The sequence below is a fragment of the Scyliorhinus canicula genome, chromosome 6, assembly GCF_902713615.1.
Source record: "Scyliorhinus canicula chromosome 6, sScyCan1.1, whole genome shotgun sequence".
NCBI lineage: Eukaryota > Metazoa > Chordata > Chondrichthyes > Carcharhiniformes > Scyliorhinidae > Scyliorhinus > Scyliorhinus canicula.
The window spans coordinates 177,879,917-177,901,612 of record NC_052151.1 but is presented as its reverse complement, the minus strand read 5'-3'; the positions used below and the strand labels follow the sequence as shown (position 1 = coordinate 177,901,612).

At 47.9% G+C, this 21,696-nt stretch overlaps 1 protein-coding gene across 1 annotated transcript in view; it reads right to left on the bottom strand.

Moving 5' to 3' along the window:
• The window catches only part of LOC119967677 (pecanex-like protein 2), a 332,932-nt gene that overhangs the window by 240,501 nt on the left and 70,735 nt on the right, over positions 1-21,696 (bottom strand). Inside the window, exons 7-8 of the mRNA XM_038800498.1 lie at positions 6,928-7,069; positions 1,019-1,164 (exon numbers count right to left, since the gene is read on the bottom strand). Of these exons, the coding sequence (XP_038656426.1) occupies positions 1,019-1,164; positions 6,928-7,069 (288 nt within the window). The remainder of the gene's footprint in view (positions 1-1,018; positions 1,165-6,927; positions 7,070-21,696) is intronic.

Below are 21,696 nucleotides of genomic sequence, written 5' to 3'. Positions count from 1 at the left end.
ACCACCTGCCGCCTAACAAACGCCCTTACCTGTAGGTACCTAAAGGCGTTTCCCGGGGGGAGCCCCTACCTCTCCTCCAGCTCACCCAGGCTCGCGAACTTCCCATCCACGAATAGATCCCCCAACCTCCTTATCCCTGCCCTGTGCCACCCCGCAAACCCTCCATCTATCCTCCCTGGGACAAACCGATGTTTTCCCCGTATCGGGGTCCACACTGAGGCCCCCAACCCCCCTGTGCCGCCTCCACTGCCCCCAGATTTTGAGGGTAGCCATCACCACCGGGCTCGTGGTATACCTCGTTGGAGGGCGCGGCAGCGGCTCCGTTGCCAGCGCCTCCAGACTAGTACCCTCACAAGACGCCGTTTCCAGCCTCTTCCAAGCCGCCCCCTCCCCCTCCAGCACCCACTTGCGCACCATCGCCACATTAGCGGCCCAGTAGTATCCACAGAGATTGGGCAGCGCCACCCCCCCCCCCCCCCCCTCTCCCCCCCATCCCTGCTCCGCTCCAGGAATACTCTTCTCACCCTCGGAATCCCGCGTGCCCATACAAACCCCGTCATGCTCCTATTGACCCGTCTAAAAAAGGCCTTCGGGGTAAGAATGGGGAGGCACAGGAACAGAAACAGAAACCTCGGGAGCACCGTCATCTTCACTGACTGCACCCTACCCGCCAAGGACAGCGGTAGCGCATCCCACGTCTTGAACTCCTCCTCTATCTGCTCCACCAGCCTCGTGAAATTAAGTCTATGCAGCTCCTGGCCACCTCGACCCCCAAATAGCTAAAGCTCCTCTCCGCCCTTTTTAGTGGGAGCTCGCCAATCCCCCTCTCCTGGTCTCCTATGTGAACCAGGAACAGCTCGCTCTTCCCCATGTTGAGCTTATACCCTGAAAATTCCCCGAACTCCCTGAGGATCCTCATTACCTCTGGCATCAATCTAACTTTTATAAGCAACAACATACAACAAATTTTCATTCCGTGAACAGGAATTGTATTTACTCACCTCCAAAAAATACTTACCGAGCTCGTCTACAAAGAAGTGTGTGGCACCAGTAGAAGTATCGTGGTGTGATGCAGCTTGATGCTTTGGACTGTCACTTGAACATATGGAGCTCCCCCATTGTAATGAACAAGAATGGTTCTGCACTTCTTGATTATCCTGTGAACTATAAATTGTTTCACAGGAATTTAAGTGGACCAAACAGTGAGCTTATCTATCTAAAATGAGTATGATATCCGAGGACTAGTTCACCTGGCTGTCAGTGCTTCAAATGCTGCCGTTAACACACAGAAAAACCGAGGCCTATAGGTTAAAGCTGGAACTGGTCTTCCACACCTGCTTAGGATGTGAACTATCCGTACATAGGGGCTTGTTTAGCACACTGGGCTAAATCGCTGGCTTTTAAAGCAGACCAAGGCAGGCCAGCAGCACGGTTCGATTCCCGTACCAGCCTCCCCGGACAGGCGCCGGAATGTGGCGACTCGGGGCTTTTCACAGTAACTTCATTGAAGCCTACTTGTGACAATAAGCCATTTTCATTTCATTTCAAAAAGCAGATTTCTTTATTATATATTCTTGTGCTTGCCAAGGTGTGCGATGTCATTTCGGTGAAAGGAATTCTTGCTCATGCCACGACAAATATTCTCAATCAAGCACAGTAGAGCCACACATGTGGGGCGCAATCCAGCAGACTGAAGTTAAAGTCTGCTGGATTTAGCGGGGGTATTTCTCCGGGGCACTCTGCTGTTTTTGTTGGCCTTGAGAAGATTCTGTCCGCCGAGGCCGCACTTAAGGGATTTCCTGCTAGTGAGAGAAAGGCTCCTCACAGATCAGGGCAGCAGTTTGTCTGACAGCCCCGATCCTCCCTCCTTTTTTTGACCCACCCACCTTGAGGAGGCCCCAGGAACCCTCCGTATGCCCCACCACCCAGGGTCCGACCCCTGGCACCCTGACAGTGCCACTGGCAGTGCCAAGGTGCCCAGGTGCGAGGGGGAGTGCTGAGTGCCACCATGCTCTGTCCCCAACCAACCCACATGTCCCCAATGGCCTAGAATACCTCCCACACATTTGTGTGGACCAATACTAAATGGCACCCTGGCAAGGTATCTCCGGAGCGACTGGTGAGTCCCGGGCGCCGGGTGAATGTGGTGTCCGGGTATTTAAATATTCAGATCTTCATGATGCCCAGTGAGGCCGAGATCCAGATCGCGCCAGGCAGAGTGAGTTGGGTGATGCTGGATCAGCCTGACGGTCGGCACGGAGCCCAATTTGGGGCTCATTCACGATTCACCCATTGTACCCGGATCCACACTGGGTGCAATAGGGTTGCTGAATTGCACCCATGGACTTAGTATTTACAGTACACAAACAGGCATGCTATTCCTGTGCTTATGCTTCAACAAGAGCCTCCTCCTACTCTACTTCATCCAATCCAATCAGCAATATTCTTCTATTCTTGTCTCGCTTATCTAGTTTTTCCTTAAATTTATCTAGTCTATTGCCTCAACTCCTCCAAGAGGTAGTGAATTTCACATTCTAACCACTGTTTTATATTTATTGCCTCTAGTTTTGATCTCCCCTACAAGTAGAAATTTCTTCTCTACGTTTACTCCATCAAACTCTTGCATAATTTTAAAAGACCTCTTTCAGGTCAGCTCTCAACCTTCTCTTCTACGACTCTGTCTGACTTTAGAACCGCAAAACCTACTGCACAGGTGTGCCATTCTTTGTCCATTTTACAAACCAGTCATTCTGTGATCTCTCTTAGTGATACTTCCAGTTTGTCAGCTGCCTTTACTGGTAAGTTATGTGGCTAAAAGAAGATGTATACATATGAGACAAGGTAAGAGGAGGTCTTGTGGATTTGTTTGGATAACCAGGGTAAATTGAGGTAGCCCTTTGGATATAGTCCCCAGGGCCCCTTTGGGTGCCCTATGGGATTGTTAAAAATAGACATGATTGTGTGTAAATAGTGCATAAACCCACTAGAACTATCAAAGCTGTTAAAGAACAGTAAAACGGTCAAAGAATTGTTAAGCTGTCAAAGAACATTCAAAGCTGTCAAAGAACTGCCAAAACTATCAAGTGATTTACTCTGCTGTGCTTTAAATTCAAGAAGTGTGGAATTAAAAAAAGATTATGCTTAATATTCACTCTGTCACTTGCCATACGGCTCAAGGTCATCATTATAGGATTTGTTCTGTATGGCTGATTTTACAACTGAACATTATCACAATGGGGTGTCTGTTAGGTGAGCAGTTTGATTGACAGCTCCAAGAGGTTATAGAACAGAAATGATTGTTTTCATGCGAGATTAGTTGAAGCAATTTCAATGTATTAAATTGATTTTTATTAGTAAGATTTTTTAAAATAATGACAGTAAGAAATCTTACAACACCAGGTTAAAGTCCAACATGTTTGTTTCAAACACTAGCTTTCGGAGCACTGCTCCTTCCTCAGGTGAATCAGGTTAAATAATTACATCATTGATAAACATAATTATTTTATGCCAGCATAACTCCTGAGGTTTTCTCATACTAGGGTCAATGATGGGCACAGTGGTTAGAACTGCTGCCTCACAGCACCAGGAACCTAGGTTCAATTCTGGCCTTGGGTCACTGTCTGTGTGGAGTTTGCACTTTCTCTGAGTCTCTGTGTGGGATTCCTCCGGGTGTTCCGGTTTCTTGCCAGAGTCCAAAGATATGTACGTTAGGTGGATTGGCCGTGCTAAAATTTCCCTTAGTGTCCAAAAAAGGTATGTAGGTTAGGTTAAGGAATTATTGGGATAGAGCAGGGGAGTGAGCTAGGGTGGAGTATTCTTTCAGAGTGTTGGTGCAGACTCGATGGGCCAAATGGTCTCCTCTGCACTGTAGAGATTCCATGATGACTAGGTGAGTTGACATGGAGGGAGTAACAGTAAAAAATAATGGGTGGGGGACATGGGTTGGCATGAGTGGGAACTAAGTTGGCATGTGGCTATAAAGGACCATGAGAATGACTGGGTTAACATGGAGGTTTTGACTAGGGTAACATGGAGGTTTTGACATGGGAGTATGAGAAGCCATGGATGGGGGGGGGGGGGGGGGGGGGGGGGGCATGAGGTGACATAGGTTGTTATGGATGTGGAATGGAAAGTGTATGGGGAGTGAGGGTTGATGGGTTTTTTTGTGTTCATCGTTTTTTTAATAACATCAACAAAGTACCAATGCACAGAGCCAGGCCTTCCACCCAGTCTTGCCCCACAGCCTCCGTACTCATTCTTGGGGGTGGGGGGCCTGACTTCTAATCCAGGCTACAGCCCCAGACTGAAATTTCTAACTTGCAGGCCAGGAAATGTCCCGTCTCTGCACTCCTGACCCTGGAACAAAAATCTAGGCCAAAATGTTAGCAGTCAGTCCTTTCACATTAGAAAAGAACTTTGACAAATAAATTCCAATTTTTGTTTCGGGAGATGTCGGGGAGAAAGGTTGTATTGTGCTCACTTGCACATGGCTGATACTTGGTTTTAAAAAAGAACATGAATTTCACTTTCCTAATTTACTTCTGGCAAGGTAACAGGGAATATGCAATTACGTTTGAAGCTTTATAGTTGGACAGTTCTATTTCCAGCATCAGGTGATGGTCATATACAGTAAGATATTCATTTTCAGCTCAGAAGCTGATGTGCATGATGATGAATCAGAATTGTAATTGCCATTCACAAGTGAAAAACAAAAGACAATTTCAAAAATGAAAAGCGATCCCATTTAAAGGTTCATGCAAAAGACAAAAGTCTGAATACATTACCAATTTTTTTTTGTGTTTGCCAATATTAAATGTGTAAAAATTAAGGCACCCAAATGATCAAGCTGACAAAATGGAGTCGGTTCAGAAATCAGTGACCTGAATATTGCTGGCAACACACCTGGATTTTTTAACCCAGGTGAGGGACCTTGCCAGGGAGACAAAATTAGTCAAATGCCCTAATTAGTCAAAACTACAGATAATTCAAGTAGTTTGGGGTGAATCTTTTCCAATGCCTTTGATTCCAAGCATGTCCAAAGCCACTAGGTGGGATTCTCCGATCCTGGGGCTAAGTGTTGACGCCGTTGTAAACGCCGGAGCATTTTACAACGGCGTCATCTGGCCCCTAGGCACAGCGATCCTGCGCTGCACAGGGGGCCAGCATGGCACTGGAAAGCTTCATGCAGCTCCAGCTGCTGATTCGGGCATCAGCATGGGCACGTCGGGTCCGCGCATGTGCGCCACAGCCGGCGTGAATTCGCACATGTGCATGGGTTGCCGTCTCCGAGCCTCGTGAAGTTGCCGAATCCGTCAACAAAGTTTTATTTGCAGGTTTCTTTCCCCTTTCCCTTGGCATTTCTTTAAAGTGGGAACCTTGTATTATCAACTAGATGGGATTTTTCGGAAAAGTAACCCCAGAAACTGGACAAAAACGGCCAAAGTTCAGGTCCCCTGCCAGGAGCTACCTTGTGCGCAACTTCTCCCTACTTGGCACCACCAGAATTTGACTACACACAGCATCAATCTCAGCATTCAATTTGATCATGACGAACTTTTAACCCCATCCCCTCTCCATCCACTTCTGTAACATTGCCCATTTCTGTCCCTGTCTCAGTTCATTTTATTGTTGAAAACACAATTTTTACTTTTTTTGCTCTAGACTTGATTACAATGCTCTTCTGACTGGCCTCCCATCTTTCACCTTCCACAAACTCCACTTCATCCAAAACTCTGCTATCTGTATCTTATCCCACAACAGGTCCTGCCCACCACCTATCCCTCCCCTGTCATCACGGCTTACATCAGATCGGCTGTGACAGCTTCAAAAGGTCAATAGCTTGCCCTCACTCACCATCCAGTCTGACAGAACAGGTGATTAAGAAGGCAAATGGAATTTTGTCCTTCATTGCTAGAGGGATGGAGTTTAAGACTAGGGAGGTTATGCTGCAATTGTATAAGGTGTTAGTGAGGCCACACCTGGAGTATTGTGTTCAGTTTTGGTCTCCTTACTTGAGAAAGGACGTACTGGCACTGGAGGGTGTGCAGAGGAGATTCACTAAATTAATCCCAGAGCTAATGGGGTTGGATTACGAGGAGAGGTTGAGTAGACTGGGACTGTACTCGGAATTTAGAAGGATGAGGGGGGATCTTGAAATGAAATGAAAATGAAAACCGCTTATTGTCACGAGTAGGCTTCAATGAAGTTACTGTGAAAAGCCCCTAGTCGCCACATTCCGGCGCCTGTCCGGGGAGGCTGGTACGGGATGTTATAGAAACATATAAAATTATGAAAGGAATAGATAGGATAGATGCGGGCAGGTTGTTTCCACTGGTGGGTGAAAGCAGAACTAGGGGGCATAGCCTCAAAATAAGGGGAAGTAGATTTAGGACTGAGTTTAGGAGGAACTACTTCACCCAAAGGGTTGTGAATCTATGGAACTCCTTGCCCAGTGAAGCAGTTGAGGCTCCTTCATTAAATGTTTTTAAGGTAAACATAGATAGTTTTTTGAAGAATAAAGGGATTAAGGGTTATGGTGTTCGGGCTGGAAAGTGGAGCTGAGTCCACAAAAGATCAGCCATGATCTCATTGAATGGCGGAGCAGGCTCGAGGGGCCAGATGGCCTACTCCTGCTCTTAGTTCTTATGTTCTTATGTAATAGCATCTTAGGGAAGGTATTTGATGGCTCCTGCACTTACATAGTTGGATCACTGCATCAGGTGTGGAATGACGGAGGAAGAGGGACAATGCGTTGTGGAAGGAGGAACAAGTAATTGGAGCAGCAAAGAGTGGAGGAGCAAAGTGTGATAGGCACAAGAAGAAGGAGGCATAAGGAAAATACGCCTGTTCGTACTCATAACCAATGATTTTTACCTTTGTAGAATTGTAGAATTTATGATTTATCAGTGCAGGACAATAAAAGCTTACCTCTGAGGCGAACTGGTGAAGGTTGCAGAAACAGTTTGATTGTTCTCTACATTTTGCTGTTGTCGAATTGCTGATCTTCTTGGACAACTCTTGTGGTCACGCCGCCTCGTATTTCGTGGTCCAGTCTCTGATAGGGGCGCAACTACATTATAGAGAAAGGTTGAGAGAATTTCCCATAAGAATTATTGGCTTTGCTGCAATTAATCAACCGTTGCGTGGACCAATGGAAGTGATAGAAAAGCTTGACACTTTACCTAAGCTCACCCTCCACTTTCTGGAGTGAGGCTTCATAACTCTCAGCCACAAGTCTCCATTTAGTGGCAGGAGATGGGGCAGCTGGTATAATAAAGCATCACAGAACCACCCAGAGTCTCCACTATTCAGCTTATCTGCACGTTCTGGTATTTTCTCTTTGTGCTTGGTATATGTGCCAATCTCCATTCATCATCGATCTTTGCACCTCACTGGTCTTCAGCACCTCACCAATCTTTACCATCCCTGATTTCACCTCATCCTCAATCTCAGCTCCTCACCATACTCGCCTCATCCTCAATCTCAGCTCACAATTCTCACCTCATATCCAATCACAGATCCTCATTATTCACATCTTACCCCCCATCTCAGCTGCTCACCATTCTCACCGCATCCCTGATCTCAGCTTCTCACCTCATCCCTGATCTCAGTTCCTCACCATTCTCATCTCATTTCTGATCTCAGCTCTCACTATTCTTACATCACCCCCAAACTCAACTTCTCACCTATTCCAGATATTGCTAATCTCCGCTCCTCACGATTCACTTGATCCCAATCGCAGATCCTCACCATTCTCGCCTCATCTCTGATCTCAACTCTTCACCATTCTCACCTAATCACTGATCAGTTCCTCACCATTCTCACCTTTTGCCAGATCTCAGCTCCTCACCATTCTCACTTTATCCCCAATCTCAACTTCACACTATTCTCACCTCATCCCTGATCTCAGATCCTCACAATTCTCACTTTATCCCCAATCTCAGCTGCTCCCCATTCTCACCTCATCCCCAATCTCAGCTCCTCACCTCATCCCCGATCACAGATTCTCACCATTCTTACTTTATCCCCAATCTCAGCTCCTCACCATTCTCTCCTTATCCCCAATCTCAGTTTATTTTCACCTCACCACTAACCTCAGATGCTCACTATTCTCACCATCCCCAATCTCAGATCCTCACCATTCTCACCTCATTCTTGATCTCAGCTCTCACCATTCTTACCTCACCCACACACTCAACTCATCTATTCCAAATATTGCTTATCTCAGCTCCTTACGATTTCCACTTTATCCCCAATCTCAGTACCTCACCATTCTCACCTCATCCCGGATCTCAATTCTTCAGCATTCTCACCTTATCCCAGATCACAGCTCCTCACCATTCTCACCTCATCCTTGATCTCTACTCCGCACCATTCTGATCTCATCCCAAATCTCAGCTCCTTACTATTCTCACATCATCCCTGATCTCAGATCCTCACAATTCTCACTTTATCTCCAATCTCAGTTTTTCACTATTCTCAGCTCATCTCTGATCTCAGCTCCTCACTATTCTCACCTCACCCACAATCTCAACCCCTCACCTCTTCCAGATATTGCTGATCTCAGTTCCTCACGGTTCTCACTTTATCCCCAATCTCGGATCCTCACTATTCTTACCATATCCCTGATCTCAACTCTTCATATTCTCACCTTATCCCAGATCTCAGCTCCTCACTGTTCTCACCTCATCCCTGATCACAGCTCCTCGCCATTCTCACCTTATCCATGGTCTCGGGTCAGCATCATTCTCACAATATCCCCAATCTCAGCTCAGCACCATTCTCACCTCATCCCCAATCTCAGTTCCTTACTATTCTCACATCATCCCTGATTTTAGCTACTCACGATTCTCACCTCATCCGTAATCTGTTTCTCACCATTCTCACCTAATTTCCGATCTCAGCTCTCACCATTCTTATCTCACCCATCAACTCAACTCCTCACCTATTCCAGATATCGCTGATCTCAGCTCCTCACGATTCTCACTTTATTCCCAATCTCAGTTCCTCACCATTCTCACCTCATCCCTGATCTCAACTCTTCACCATTCTCACCGTATCCCAGACAGGTCCTCATTATTCATATATCATCCCTGATCACAGCTCCTCACCATTCTCACCTCATCCTTGATCTTAGCTCCTTACTATTCACACCTCATCTCCAATCTCAGCTATCACCATTCTCACCTCATCTCCAATCTCAGTTCCTCACTATTCTCACCTCATCCCCAATCTCAATTTATTATCACCTCATCCCCAATCTCAGCTCGTCACTATTCTCACTTTATCCCCAACTCACTCCTCACTATTCTAACCTCATCCCCAATCTGTGAGAAGTTTGCACTTTCTCCCCATGTCTGCGTGGGTTACCTCTTGGTGCTCCCGTTTCCTCCCACAGTCCACAAATGTGAAAGTTAGTGGATTGGCCATGTTAAATTCGCCTTAGTGTCCAAAAAGGTTGGGTTGGGTTACTGGGAAAGGGTGGGGGTGTGGGCTTAGGTAGGGTGCTCTTTCCAAGGGCCAGTGCGGACTCGATGGGCCGAATAGCCTCCTTCTGCACTGTAAATTCTATGATCCAAATCTCAGCTCCTCACTATTCTCACCTTATCCCTGATCCCAGCTCACTATTCTCACCTCATCTCTAATCTCAGCTCCTCACCATTCCACCTCCTGATCTCAGATCCTCACCATTCTTACCTTATCATCAATCTCAGCTTCTCACTATTCTCACCTTATCCCTGATCCCAGCTCACTATTCTCACCTCATCTCTAATCTCAGCTCCTCACCATTCCACCTCCTGTTCTCAGATCCTCACCATTCTTACCTTATCATCAATCTCAACTTCTCACTATTCTCACCTTATCCCTGATCCCAGCTCACTATTCTCGCCTCATCTCTAATCTCAGCTCCTCATCATTCCACCTCCTGATCTCAGATCCTCACCATTCTTACCTTATCCCCAATCTCAGTTTCTCATAAATCTCATCTGATCCGCAATCTCAGCTCTTCACTATTTTCTTCTCATCTCCAATCTGAGCTCAACTTTCTCACCTCATCCATGAACTCACATCTTCACCATTCTTAAATTATTCCCGATCTCAGCTCCTCACCACTCTCATCTTATTTTCACCTCATCCCAAACTCAGGTCCTCACCATTGTCCTCAGTATTCTATCATCCTTGATTTCAGATCACCATTCTCACCTCATCCCTGATCTCACCTTCTCACCTTATCCCTAATCTGTTTATTCTCACCTCATCCCCAATCTCAGCTCCTCACTATTCTGATCTCATCCCTGATCTTTATTCATTACCATCCCTGATCTCTGATATTTAATTTCTGATTTTCGCTCCTCCCTCATATCAATTCTTCACCACTTTCAGTTCATTCCTGACCTTTTGAGTTGAAGTTTCCATACTTCTCCCAAATTTGTGTCCATAAATGGAAAGGTTGCTGATTCTTGCTCTGTTGGGTCTGTGGCTTGATGACCCAGCTGCATCATATCCAAGATTTCAAATAAATGTTTCTATTCAAATTGTGAAGCATCTTTTTTTTTTAATAAACAATTTTATTGAGGTAGTTTTTGGCTTTATAAACAGTTACAGACATCATCAGAAAGAAAGCAAAAAAGGCAAAAATGTGCAAACATCCACGTACTTTCAATACTTCCATCGTAACATATTGCACAAGCCCGCTCCCCTCCCACCGGTACAACCCGCCATATTTTCCCTCCTACTCTACTCTACCCCCCCCCTGCTGACGCTCACTCTTCCGCAAATAAGTCAATAAATGGTTGCCACCTCCGGGTGAACCCCTGCACAGATCCCCTCAAGGCGAACCTAATATTTTCCATCCCCAGCAAACTCGACATGTCCGCAAGCCACCACTCAGTCTTCGGGGGATTGTGAAGCATCTTTAACAATAAATATGAAGAAAAGGTTAAACCTAATTGGAAAGTATTTTTCCCCTGGTACTCTTCTTTTAAGTCATTTGCTGATAAGGTTGAGTTGCCAGAGCAACGGATTGAGCAGAGGTAAGGAGATCCTCTCTCAGCGATAATGAGATAATTAGTGAGACAAACCAGACTATTGTGCACCTGTGAGCCATTGTACAAAGCAGAGCATGGAGAGTTAAAATAACCTGTTTTATATGAGCATCAAAGAAAGTAAGAACTTTCATTTCATTTCATTTCATTTTTAACTTCATTTCATTTCATTTATGAAGCACCTTGCATAACCTCAGGACATCTCAAACCACTTTCAGGTGATGAAGCACTTTTGAAGTGTAATCATCATTAGAATGTAGGAAATGCGCAACCAATTTTGACTCCCATAAGCAGCAATGGATAATGACCAGATGATCTAGTTTTAGACATGATGGTTAAATGATTAAAATTGGCCATGGTCCTGTGGATTAATAACCGTACTCTTCTTCTAAATAAAGCTGTGGGAACTTTTACGTCCATTTGAAAGGGCAAGTGGGTTGCTTGGTTTAATGTCTCATTTGAAAGGCAACACAGTCAAGAGTGCAGCACTCCTTTTGTACTGCGTTGCCTAGATTATGTGCTTCACTGATTCTCCATCAGCTGTGTTACTACTACAGCTGATACCAAAGGCACAAGATAAAGTGAGAGATGAAAAGACTCAGGGTGCGATTCAGTGGCCGTGTTGTGCTAGAGTGGGAGGACAGCGCGGCCGATAGATCCCGGATGAAGCCTCCCATGGGCCTCCTGACAGCCTTCGCACCTCGCGGGATATACCTAAGTCCCATGAGGCGTCAGGATTGGAACTCCACCCAAAAGGGATGGGACGAAATGGCACCTACTTAATTAAGGTCTACCTACCCAGGATCTACCGGCCTCCCAAATCACCGAACCTTCTAAATTGCAGGTAATACAAAATTAGTTTGTGTAATCTCGCCTCGTAATTTAACCATTGCAGTTCAGATATCATTCTGGTAAACCTCGAAGGACAATGTGATTTTTCTTAGGTTGTAGTGCTGTTAGGAAAGTAAAGACAGTTTTAAGGGATTTACATTGCTTCTGACAACCATTAGAAATAAGGTATAGTTTTAAGTGGGTTTAATTTCATGATTCTTAAGGTATTGGAGCGAAATTATGGCCATTTGGCCCATCGAGTCTACTCTGCCATTCGATCATGGCTGATCATAGTTTCGGTACCTAGCAGGGATAAAACCTATCGTTAGATTCATGCTGGACAAAGGTGTTTGTATGTGTGGAGGTTGGTTAAGTTCCAACTGTGTTTCTATTGTGCTTAGAGAAGGCTACAGCATGAAGAATAAATAAACGAGCAGAGGTTGCTTAGCTAGAGTAAGCTAGAGAAGCTTTTAAATTTTAGTTTAGCTAATTATTCTTGCAGTTGAAGATAGTTAGTGAGAGCTCTCACAGCTCTGCTAGAAGAAGTAGGTTTTAAAAGGCTAAAGAGGGAACATCTGTCTCAGCCCTCTTAGAAGAAAAACCATACTCTGGAGTAATTGTTAAGAAAACCGATGCTGGAAACATAAAGTCCAGCTAGGTAAGGAAACTAGAGAAATTAGGAGAAGCATTCATTAAGTGTGGAGTTAAGCAAAGTGATCAAGGTACAGTTCCAAAGAATTCAAGGATTAACAGTTAAAGAGACAAGTGCAGTAACCAAATTTAAAGTGGGACAGCAGCCTTCAAAGGTAAATGAAACATTAGATGCCATTTTAATACAGTCAGGGAATCAAGAGCAATTATGAGCAGTTTGCACAGCAATCAAGACAAAGAAATCCTAAAGCGGTTGGTGTAAAATCCTGGACTGGATTCGCTGTTAAAAGAGGAACGGAAGCTTTGTTTAAAAGTGGCATTTGGAAAACGCAGTCTGGATTTCGGAAAGCAAACCGCTAAGGGAAAGCATACTTATGAGAGAATGCAACTGTAACAAATTGATGTTGATTTTGATATCCCTAACAAATTTCTATTCACACCACCATTTTGTTTTGCAATCCTTTGCAGTTCTTTGTATCTTTCCCAGTCACCAGGATATGTGTGCGTTTTATGTATTTTTATATTCTTTTTAGTTTAGTTTCATGTTGTCTCTTAACCTCTTTAGTTTCCCCAATTTGAATTTCCAATCTGCCATTCTATCTGATTGGGGATAAATGTACAAATCATTTCAGCATTAAACAACATTGGCCATGGAGTTATTGCTTTTTAGAGGGAATTCTGAAGCAGAAAGCTGATTATGCAATGTAAAATTAATGTGAATAGATGAACATTATAGTGACATATACGACATACGAGCTCGATTTTAAAATTCTCATCCTCATTTTCAAATTTCTCCATGGCCTTGAACTTCCTCATCTCTGTAACTTCCTCCAAGATTGGCAGCACCGTGGCACAGTGGTTAGCATTGCTGCCTACGGAGCTGAGGACCCGGGTTCGAATCCTGGCCCTGGGTCACTGTCTGTGTGGAGTTTGCACATTCTCCCCGTGTGTGCGTGGGTTTCACCCCCACAACCCAAAAAGATGTGTAGGATAGGTGGATTGGCCATGCTAAATTGCCCCTTAATTGGAAAAAATAATTGGGTACTCTAAAAAAAAAAATTTTTTTAAACTTCCTCCAAGATAGCAAGGTACCTATCCAAGATAGGTACACCTCCCATTCTGATCTCTAGAGCATCCCTAGTTTTAATTGTTCCAGCTGTACCATCAGTTGCTGAGACCCTAAGCTCTGGAACCAACCCATCCCCTTTCTCTGTCTCTTCCTATCCTCCTTTTAAGATGTTTCTTAAAACCTATTATTATTGATTAAGCTTTTGGTCTTCTACCCTAATGTCTCCTTATGTAGTTTGGTGTCAAATTTTGCTTTATAATACTGCTGTGGAGCACCTTGAGTTATTTTATTACATTAAAGGCACTAAATAAGTAAAAGTTGTTGCTGCTGTTGAATAGTGAGGGTAGTATGTCGACTGTCATTAAAAACCTATCTGGTTCACTAATGCCCTTAAGGGAAGGAAATCTGCCGCCCTTACTTGGTCTGGCCTACATGTGACTCCAGACCCATAGCAAAATGCCTTCTGAAATGATCAAGCAAGCCACTCAGTTCAGGGATGGGCAACAAATTAGGGATGGGCAACAAATGCTGGCTCAGCTAGCGATGCCCACATCCCATGAATGAATAAAAAAGGTATTTCTGGTGGCAGCCATGAGGTGAATGGTCTCACATAAGGTGGCTCCTGCTTGGGGATTCCGTTTTTGGCTCACTTTGGCCGTTTAGAGCCTGTTCCTGTGTTGTATTGTTCTTTAGGGTTTTGGTCAAGGTTGGTATCATGACCGGTACAGGCTTGAAGGGCCTGTTCCTGTGCTGTATTGTTCTTTGTTTAATAGGTGCAGTTCAGGTGGAAAAGTACAATTGGAGATTTTGGCTTTCGCCTACAGTGTGGTAAGTCTGGAGGTTATAACACAAGGAACATGTCGAGTAAGGGGTCCTTGTCTGGCTTAGAAGGCCCTTATGTCACAGGAGGGGAAAAAATGGGGGGGGGGGGGGGCTCTCACATGACGAAGCTGGCTCACTGCCTTTCCCATCGACACCAACACAAACTCCATCTGGAGCTTCTTCCTCTCCACTAACAGCTCTGCTGTTAAGGTAGTAGAGTAATGATGGTTCTGCTCTGGTGGAGAGCATCCACGCTGGCTAAGGCTTCAGCATGATTCGGGAATTTGTCAGAATTCCTGCATTTAGAAAAGATAAAGTATGCTGTAAGGGGATGGGAGATGTTTTACTCTGTGTGGCTGCTGTTCATTACCTTCTTTAAGGAGCTGGTTTTGGTCAGCAATTGGGAGGGGTGATTAGGAGGGGATAGGAGAAAGGGGCTGGAGGAGGGTTCTGGGTAATTATGGGAAAGGTGGGGCTGGGTTGTGGGAATAGTTTTATAAGAATTTGTATGTTCTGATTGATCTTTTTGCATGTTTATAAATTGAACATTTTCTGAATAAAAATAGTTTTTAAAAAATGAATGAATTAAAAAATCCTCCATTTTAACAAATACCAAAACTAATAATAATCTTTATTGTTGTCACAAGTAGGGTTAAATTAACACTGCAATGAAATTAGTGTGAAAAGCCCCTTGTTGCCACATTCCGGCACCTGTTCAGATACACAGAGGGAGAATTCAGAATGTCTAATTCATCTAACAGTCTTTCGGGACTTGTGGGAGGAAACCGGAGCACCCAGAGGAAACACACGCAGACATGGAAAGAACGTGCAGACTCCACACAGACAGTGACCCAAGCAGGAAGCGAACTTGGGACCCTGGTGCTGTAAAGCAACAGTGCTAACCACTGTGCTACCGCGCCACCCTAAAGATAGATACCCCGTACTCATCACAGTTGGATTTGAGTTAACCTATTTCCCGAACAGACATATTTCACCCATCAAACTTCACGTTCAAACTACTTAGTGCAATGTACTTTGCTGTACTCCCTTTTTACAATCAAGTCAGCTGTCCTCCCGACTTTGAGTACAGGATTAAAGAAAATGCCTGCTTTCTGAAGCCTGCTATCCCTCACGATAAGGGAGCCAGCCTGGATAATGGAGCAGAGGCTGAACTGTTGAGCTCTGTGTATCAGTCTGAAGTATATGGTGAGACATTAAAATCTACAAATTGGCTCGTCTCACATATGCGACTTCAAAAATCCCGCTTTTATTTTTTTGAAACCTATAAAATTTCAATTTGTTTTAAAATAGGATATTTCAACATTACTCATTCCCCAGATGCTTTCTGTGAAGAAAAAAGATGATCAAAAATCTCAGAAGATGACATTTGTTTGAGGTGAGTCTACTTAAGATTCTGTCCAAGCAGTTCCTTGGAAAAGTATAGCAGAGAATATGTCACTGACTCAGAGCCCCAATAATTTTGGGCGGCAACCAGGTGTGCCATGCACTAATTCACTTCCAGTCAAACAAATCAAATTGTGTTTCAGCTGTCAAAGGTGTCAGCCATGATTAACTCGGCAGTACGCTCCCCTCTGTATTTGATGGTCATGGCATTGAGTCCCACTCCAGAGACAAGCACAATATCTAAGCTGGCAATCCAGGTACAGTACTGAGCAAGTGCTGTTGCAGGGTCCATCTTTCTCATGAGATGTTTAACCAAAGTCTCATCTGCTCTCTCGGGTCTCATGGCATCACTTTGGAGAAGAGCAGGGGTTTGCTTTTCTGAACCCATCTCTGTGAAGTGCTTTGGAATGTTTTTCGATATTAAAGGTGCGATATAAATGCAACTTGGCGCAGTTGCTTTTGCATCAAGGAAAAGGCAACTTGTTAGTATGTCGTTGACCTAACACATGACCGTAGGGACTCCATAACGTACATCCAGAGACTGTTTTCCAAGTAAAATTCAAAGACACTGCAAGAAATTTTAGATTTTGACATTTTTTTGCTTTCAATCGGACCAGCTCAAACAGGTGAGTTAACCTGCTGTGTTAGCTTATATCTTTTTGCTTCTGCATATCCAATATCAAAAGGTTACTGAAACACTCCTCCATGTCTTTCACCTTCCATAAATGTGAGCTCCTCCGAAACACTGCTGCCCGTATCCTATCTCGCACCAAGTCCCGTTCACCCATCAGGTACACCTCAATTTTCAAACCCTTTCATGGCCTCCCTCCTCCCTTTCCCTGTAATTTTCTTCAACCCTACAGTCATCCAGGATTTATGTGCTCTTCCAATTCTGGAATCTTACAGATCCGTGGTTTAAATGTTCCACCATTGGACTTCCGGTGGCGGCAATGCAGAGCTAAGCCGCACGTTCGGCAGCTCCCGCTGAAAACGGACTTTGGGGCTCTTTTCAGGGCCCCCAACGGAACTTTGTCGGCAAATCCCGACGTGGGAAGAGGACAGGAGTCGATCCCTACGGTCCTATGGTCCGGACCAGGAGTGGGGTAAGAAGAAAAACGGTGGAAGCACCCCTGGAAAAGCGGGGGAAGAAAAACAAAATAGCGGCCGGCAGACCTGGAGGAAGTGGGCGCAGGAGCAGCAGGCGACTCTGCTGCGCTGCTTCCAGGAGCTTAAGGTGGAGCTGCTGCAGTCGCTGAAGGCTACCACCAGAGAGCTGATGGAGGCTCAGACAGTCCAGGGGGCCGCGATCCGGGAGCTGCAGAAGCAGGCCTCCGAAAGGGAGGATGAGGCCGTGGCCGTCGCGGGGAAGGTGGAGATGCACGAGGCGCTCCATAAAAGGTGGCAGGAGTGGTTCGAGGAACAGGACAACCGGTCGAGGCGGAAGAATTTGCGGATCCTGGGCCTCACGGAGGGGCTGGACCTGGCGGCCTATGTGGTTGTTATGTTGAACTCGTTGATGGGGGCTGGGTCCTTCCAGGGGCCCCTGAAGTTAGAGGGGGCCCACAGAATTCTGGCTAGGAGGCCCAAGCCGAACGAGCCGCTGCAGGCGGTGTTGGTGCGGCTTCATCGGTTCGTGGATCGTGAGTGTGTGCTCCGGTGGGTCAAGAAGGAGCGGAGCAGCAAGTGGGAGAACACGGAGGTGCGGATCTTCCAGGACTGGATTGCGGGCCGGGTTCAACCGGAATGAAGGCGGTGCTCCACAGACGGAGCGTGAAGTTTGGCATGTTGCAGACGGCGCGTCTGTGGGTCACCTATAAGGATCGGCACCATTATTTTGAGTCCCCGGAGGAGGCGTGGGCCTTTGTGCAGGCCGAGAAACTGGACTCAAACTGAGGGTCTAAGATGGGGGATGTTGTATAATAATGTACTTGTATTTGCTCTGTTTAATGTAAGATGTGGGTTGGCCTTAGGGTGGGTGGGGTGATGTCGTTATGTCTTTTTTGTATGGGTTTTTCTGTATGGGTCTGGTGGACGGGTTCGGGCAGGGGGGTAAACGGGGAGTTTGGGGAGCTGGTGGGGGGGACTGACAATGGGAGTTGCCCTAGAGGAGGCGGGGCTGGCCAGGGCGAAAGCGTGGGCTTTTCTTGGGTTTCCCGCGCTGGGAGATGGTGGGGGCGGAGTCGGGGCTGAGAAGCGCGGGCCGTTGCTGGCTGTTTTCTTTTCCCGCGCAAGAGCGGGAGGGGGGGGGAAGAGAGGACGACCCGCTGATGGGCACGATGGAGAAGTCGGAGGTAGGGTGGGAGTCGCCGGGGTCAGCAGAATTTAGCTGGCTCACGGGAGTGCTATGGAGGGAGGGGCGCGGCTAGGAGGGGTCCTAGCCGCGCACCTGAAGGCGGATGTGGCCATGCTCCAAGAGACACACCTGAGAGTGGTGGACCAGGTTCGGCTGAGGAAGGGATGGGTGGGCCAAGTATTTCACTCAGGGCTGGATGAGAAGAGTCGGGGGGGTGGCGATCCTGGTGGGGAAGAAGGTAACGTTTGAGGCGTTAAATGTGGTGGCGGGAGGTATGTGATGGTGAGTGGTAAGCTGCAGGGGGAGCAGGTGGTGTTGGTGAATGTTTACGCCCCAAATTGGGACGATGCGGGGTTTATGCGGCGTATGTTGGGCCGCATTCCGGACCTGGAGGTGGGGGGCCTGATCATGGGGGGGGACTTCAACACGGTACTGGATCTCCCATTGGATCGATCCAAGTCCCGGACGGGTAGGAGGCCGGCGGCGGCTAAGGTGTTGAGGGGATTTATGGACCAGATTGGGGGGGTGGATCCCTGGAGGTTTGCGAGGCCAAGGGCCAGGGAGTACTCGTTTTTCTCTCACGTGCATAAGGCCTATTCGAGGATTGATTTTTTTTTGTCCTGAGCAGAGGGCTGGTTTCGAGGGTGGAGGATGTGGAATACTCCGCCATTGCCATTTCAGATCAGCACGAGGCCCACGCTGGGTGTGCCTCGGGCTGGGCGAGGAGAGGGACCAGCGTCCGCTCTGGCGCTTGGAGGTGGGGCTGCTGGCAGACGAGAAGGTGGCCGAGAGGGTTCGGGGGTGTATCGAGAGGTACCTTGAGGCCAACGACAACGGGGAGGACAGTCTAGGAGGCACTGAAGGCGGTGACTAGAGGGGAATTGATTTCCATCCAAACCCATAGGGAGAGGGGGGAGCAGAGAGGGAGAGACGGTGAGGGTGGATAGGAGATATGCGGAGGCTCCGGAGGAGGGATCGCTGGGGGAGAGGCCTAGCCTTCAGGCAAGGTTTGACCTATTGACTACCAGAAAGGCGGAAGCTCAGTGGAGGAAAGCACAGGGGGCGGTGTATGAATATGGGGAGAAGGCGAGCAGGATGTTGGCACACCAGCTCCGAAAGCGGGACGCGGCCAGGGAGATTGGGGGAGTGACGGATAGAGCTGGGAAGGTGGTGCGGAGGGGGGAAGATGTTAATGGGGTCTTCAGGGACTTCTATGGGGAACTGTACCGGTCGGAACACCTGGTGGAGGGGGTGGAATGGGGCGCTTCTTGGACAAGCTGCAATTTCCGAGGGTGGAGGAGGAGCAGGTGGAAGGACTGGGGGCGCCGATCGAGCTGGAGGAGGTGGTTAAAGGGATAGGGAGCATGCAGTAGGGGAAGGCGCCGGGGCCGGACGGGTTTCCGGCCGAATTTTATAAAAGGTATGTGGACCTGTTGGGCCCCCTGTTGGTCCGGACCTTTAACGAGGCAAGGGATGGGGGGGGGCTTTGCCCCCAACTATGTCGCGGGCTCTGATTTCCTTGATCCTGAAGCGGGACAAGGACCCTCTGCAGTGTGGGTCATATAGGTCGATTTCGCTGCTAAATTCAACGCCAAGCTGCTGGCAAAGATCCTAGCCACAAGAATAGAGCATTGCGTGCCGGGTTCATTCATGAGGACCAGACGGGGTTTGTGAAGGGAAGGCAGTTGAATACGAATGTACGAAGGCTCCTCAACGTTCTTATGATGCCGGCCATGGAAGGGGAGGCGGAGATAGTGGTGGCATTAGATGCGGAGAAGGCCTTTGATAGGGTTGAGTGGGAGTATCTGTGGGAGGTGTTGGAGAGGTTTGGGTTTGGGGAGGGGTTTATCCGTTGGGTGAGGTTGCTCTATGAGGCCCCGATGGCGAGTGTAGCCACGAATAGGAGGTCGGAGTACTTTCGGCTGTACCGGGGGACGAGACAGGGGTGCCCCCTGTCCCCCTTGCTCTTCGCGTTGGCGACTGAGCCCCTGGCCATGGTGTTGAGGGAGTCAGGGAACTGGAGGGGCCTGGTGCGGGGTGGGGAGGAGCATCGAGTGTCGCTTTATGCGGACGACCTGTTGCTGTATGTGGCGGACCCGCTGGGGGGGATGCTGGAGGTGATGAGGATTGTTAGTGAATTCGAGGGTTTCTCTGGGTATAAGTTGAACCTGGGCAAGAGCGAGTTGTTCGTGGTGCACCCGGGGGATCAGGAGGAGGGGATTGGTAGGCTCCCACTGAAGCAGGCAGGGAAGAGCTTCAGGTACCTAGGTGTCCAGGTGACTGGGAGTTGGGGGGCCCTGCACAAGCTCAACCTCACAAGGAGCAGATGGAGGAGGAGTTCAAGAGGTGGGATATGTTACCGCTGTCACTGGCGGGGAGGGTGCAGTCCGTTAAGATGACGGTGCTCCCGAGGTTTTTGTTCCTGTTCCAGTGCCTCCCCATCCTTACCCCGAAGGCCTTTTTTAGGAGGGTCAACAGGAGTATTACGGGATTTGTGTGGGCACATGGGACTCCGAGGGTGAGAAGAGTGTTCCTGGAACGGGGCAGGGATAGAGGGCGGCTGGCATTGCCCAACCTCTGTGGGTACTATTGGGCTGCCAACGCAGCGATGGTGCGTAAGTGGGTAATGGACGAGGAAGGGGCAGCATGGAAGAGGATGGAGGTGGCGTCATGTGTGGGCACGAGCCTGGAGGCGCTGGTAACGGCGCCGTTGCCGCTCCGTCCAACGAGGTATACCACGAGCCCGGTGGTGGCGGCTACCCTCAAAATTTGGGGGCAATGGAGACGGCATAGGGGAGAAGTGGGGGGCTCGATGTAGGGCCCGATACGGGGGGAACCATCGGTTTGTCCCAGGGAGCATTGATGACGGATTTCTGGGCTGGCACAGGGTAGGGGTTAGGAGGTTGAGGGACCTGTTTGTGGAGGGGAGGTTTGCGAGCTTGGGGGAGTTAGAGGGGAACTTTGGGCTCCCCCCGGGGAACATGTTTAGGTACATGCAGGTGAGGGCATTTGCCAGGCGGCAGGTGGAGGGGTTCCCCTTGCTGCCCCCACGTGTGGTGTGGGACAGGATGCTCTCGGGGGTGTGGGTTGGAGGAGGGAGGATTTTGGACATATACTGGGTAATGCAGGAGGTAGACGAGGCCTCGGTGGAGGAACTGAAGGGTAAACGGGAAGAGGAGCTGGTTGAGGAGATTGAGGAGGGGACGTGGGCGGATGCCCTGGAGAGAGTGAATTCCTCCTCTTCCTGTGCGAGGCTTAGCCTCATACAGTTCAAGGTACTACATAGGGCCCACATGACTGGGGCGAGGATGAGTAGGTTTTTCGTGGGCGAAGACAGGTGTGCTTGGTACTCGGGGAGCCCAGCGAACCACGCCCATATGTTTTGGGCGTGCCCAGCGCTGGGGGAGTTTTGGAAGGGGGTAGCAAGGACGGTGTCAAGGATGGTGGGATCCAGGGTCAAGCCAGGCTGGGGACTCGCTATTTTTGGGGTTGCAGTGGAGCCGGGAGTGCAGGAGGCGAAAGAGGCCGGTGTTCTGGCCTTTGCGTCCCGAGTAGCCCGGCGGAGGATCTTGCTCCAATGG